A 2,408-nucleotide genomic window follows, 5' to 3' on the forward strand; every position below is an offset into this window, starting at 1 on the left:
TAAATATCATCTAATTTAACATTTCATCTGCAGAATTTATTCCTGGTGGGGACAAGCGATCACAGAACACAGGCCATTGCCTTGAAATTTTAATACAATGGTCTGGCTGATTATGCCTTATTGATGTGCACCTAATTTTGTCATTGATATTTAAATATTATTTTCTAATACATTATTTAATAAATTATTCAAATAAATTGTCTTCTGCAAAAGCAGGGGGGGGGGATGTCCCCCAATGGCTACTATGGCACATAAAACAATTTTCTTTCTAATATTTATCCACCCATCTTAATATATGGATCCATCCAACCTAGTTTTTGAAACTTATTTACCACTGATTGAAAAAAAAAAAGTTGTAATTCGAAATCACCATAGATTTTAGTCTCAATTTTTAACTTGAAAAATAAAGTATTCCTTCTATAGTTTCCCATCTCTTTAAAGGGGGTTGAAATAAATTGATTAAATCATATAGCAATTAGGTAAAGAAAATAAACCAATATCTATTAAACCCAAAACATTTAAGTGAAGTTCAGTGGTTTTGAAAAGAAGCAATCAATTAAAACATTATTTACTTAAGAGTTTATTATTGATGCTCCATTACTGTTTAAACAAATGGAATTAGTTAAGCATCAAAAACACAAAAATTATCCCAATTAACGAAACACTAGGGGGAAAACTTGTGCTTTGCTTACCAAACATTTATTTGGTTGTAGTATTTTGTACCAGAGTGCACAGAGTTTTTAAAATGTAAAAGCAGTGCTGTGTATTTAAAGTCATTAAAGTGACCTACCTAAATTACTCATGTATCAGGTTATGTACATAAAGTTCTAAATGAATATGGTGGCTGTGAGGGGTGTCTTATTGTCTGCAAGGTTAAACCTAATCCACAATATGTGATACCCACCAAACACCTCCAGTACAAAAGACTGAGTCAAATGGTCTTATCAAGAAAAACAAACTCACTGACTGACTTATCTAGTAAGAAATAGTAGATCAAGCAATGCTTTCCAAACCTGGGTACTGGGGGAAAGTATTAAAAACTCAACAGTGTAACAGTACTAATACTCTAAATGTCTATAAACAAATGAAGTTCACATACAGAACATTAAAAAATAAACACTGCTGTGCGAGATAGGACTCCAAGTGATGACATATCCATTTCCCAAAGATCTTACACTTTGCAAGGCATAATACTATCTATACCCACCTCTCCCTCACGTATGTGGTGACTTGGTCTCTACTTCCCTACTCCTACTTTCATGTTTTCATAGTCTAAGGTAGTTCATAAAACTTCTCACACATAGACACACAAACTACTCATTTAATTATATAGATAGTATATAGTAATAAAACCAGCTTAGCTCTGCAAATTATACAAATATCTTTTAGTTTCCAAGGCCTAAAAACACTGTATAAATGCCAGTCTACAGAAAGTTATGAGAGTAAAAATATCCATTTCTGAGAAAGAATTTAAAAAGATTAGTTGAAGAATAACAAAATAGAGCAAAATAGTGTTTGTGTTATTTTCATTATTTCCAGTTGCTGAATGGAAAATATATTTCTGTAATAATTTTATCCCTTTTATTTAAAAGCAAAACAATTATGAATAACTTAAAATGAAAGGTAAACTAACACCATAGATCAAAATTAAAATGTAACTTATAAATTAATGAAGCAATAATGTAAAACACACTGACTAGAAGTGTGTACATTTATATAAACACAAGAAAACTAAATGCAATGCTTGGGATGCACCGACTCATAATTTGGGAACCCTTGCTATTAACAACATTTTTAGCTGTATTTAATCGTAATGGTCCTCAACAGTTAAACATATTACAAAAAGTTTAATACAACAGCCAAAAATGAGTGATAAAATATTAGGTACTCTACATTTAATAGATAAATACTGATCATCCACTTCAGAAATTACATCAAACCCATTTAATATAAAGTTGTACAGGAAATAAGGCTAAATAAGGCAGAGAATGAAACATTTACTAAACTAATGATGACTTAATTATCAGCATCAGTTTTAAAGTTACTACAACAACCACAAAGTTAAGAGATAGTGAAAATACCAACTAATTCACCTATTTTTTGGCCCCAGAACACTACTGTACCAGCATCATAAGCACTTCCCTCAGCCAAGTAAGTCACTTCGTCCCCTATCTTCCATCCAACGACTGGATAGAAACCTAATGACATATATAAACAATCACTAAATCTATGGTATGCACATTTCAAATATACAGAAGTCATAACACAATTACACCAAACTATTAATAACATTAAGAACAGGGTTAAAGTGTATTACAGGTGAAAACTGTAAGCTTAGCAACAGCGTGTGTATTATAGAGTGTAGCTTCACTACTCTTCTGTTGAGATTTTGCTTTTCATAACTACAG

At 31.4% G+C, this 2,408-nt stretch overlaps 1 protein-coding gene across 1 annotated transcript in view; it reads right to left on the reverse strand.

Annotated features, from left to right (window-relative positions):
• Positions 1-2,198, reverse strand: part of LOC106473043 (putative glycerol kinase 5) — a gene marked incomplete at its 5' end in the record, with an annotated part of 11,746 nt that extends 9,548 nt beyond the window's left edge. Inside the window, one exon of the mRNA XM_022401553.1 lies at positions 2,094-2,198. Coding sequence (XP_022257261.1) covers positions 2,094-2,198 — 105 coding nt within the window. The remainder of the gene's footprint in view (positions 1-2,093) is intronic.
• Between the last annotated feature and the right edge of the window lie 210 nt (positions 2,199-2,408).

The sequence above is a fragment of the Limulus polyphemus genome, unplaced genomic scaffold (assembly GCF_000517525.1).
Source record: "Limulus polyphemus unplaced genomic scaffold, Limulus_polyphemus-2.1.2 Scaffold5839, whole genome shotgun sequence".
In the NCBI taxonomy this organism is placed as follows: Eukaryota; Metazoa; Arthropoda; class Merostomata; order Xiphosura; family Limulidae; genus Limulus; species Limulus polyphemus.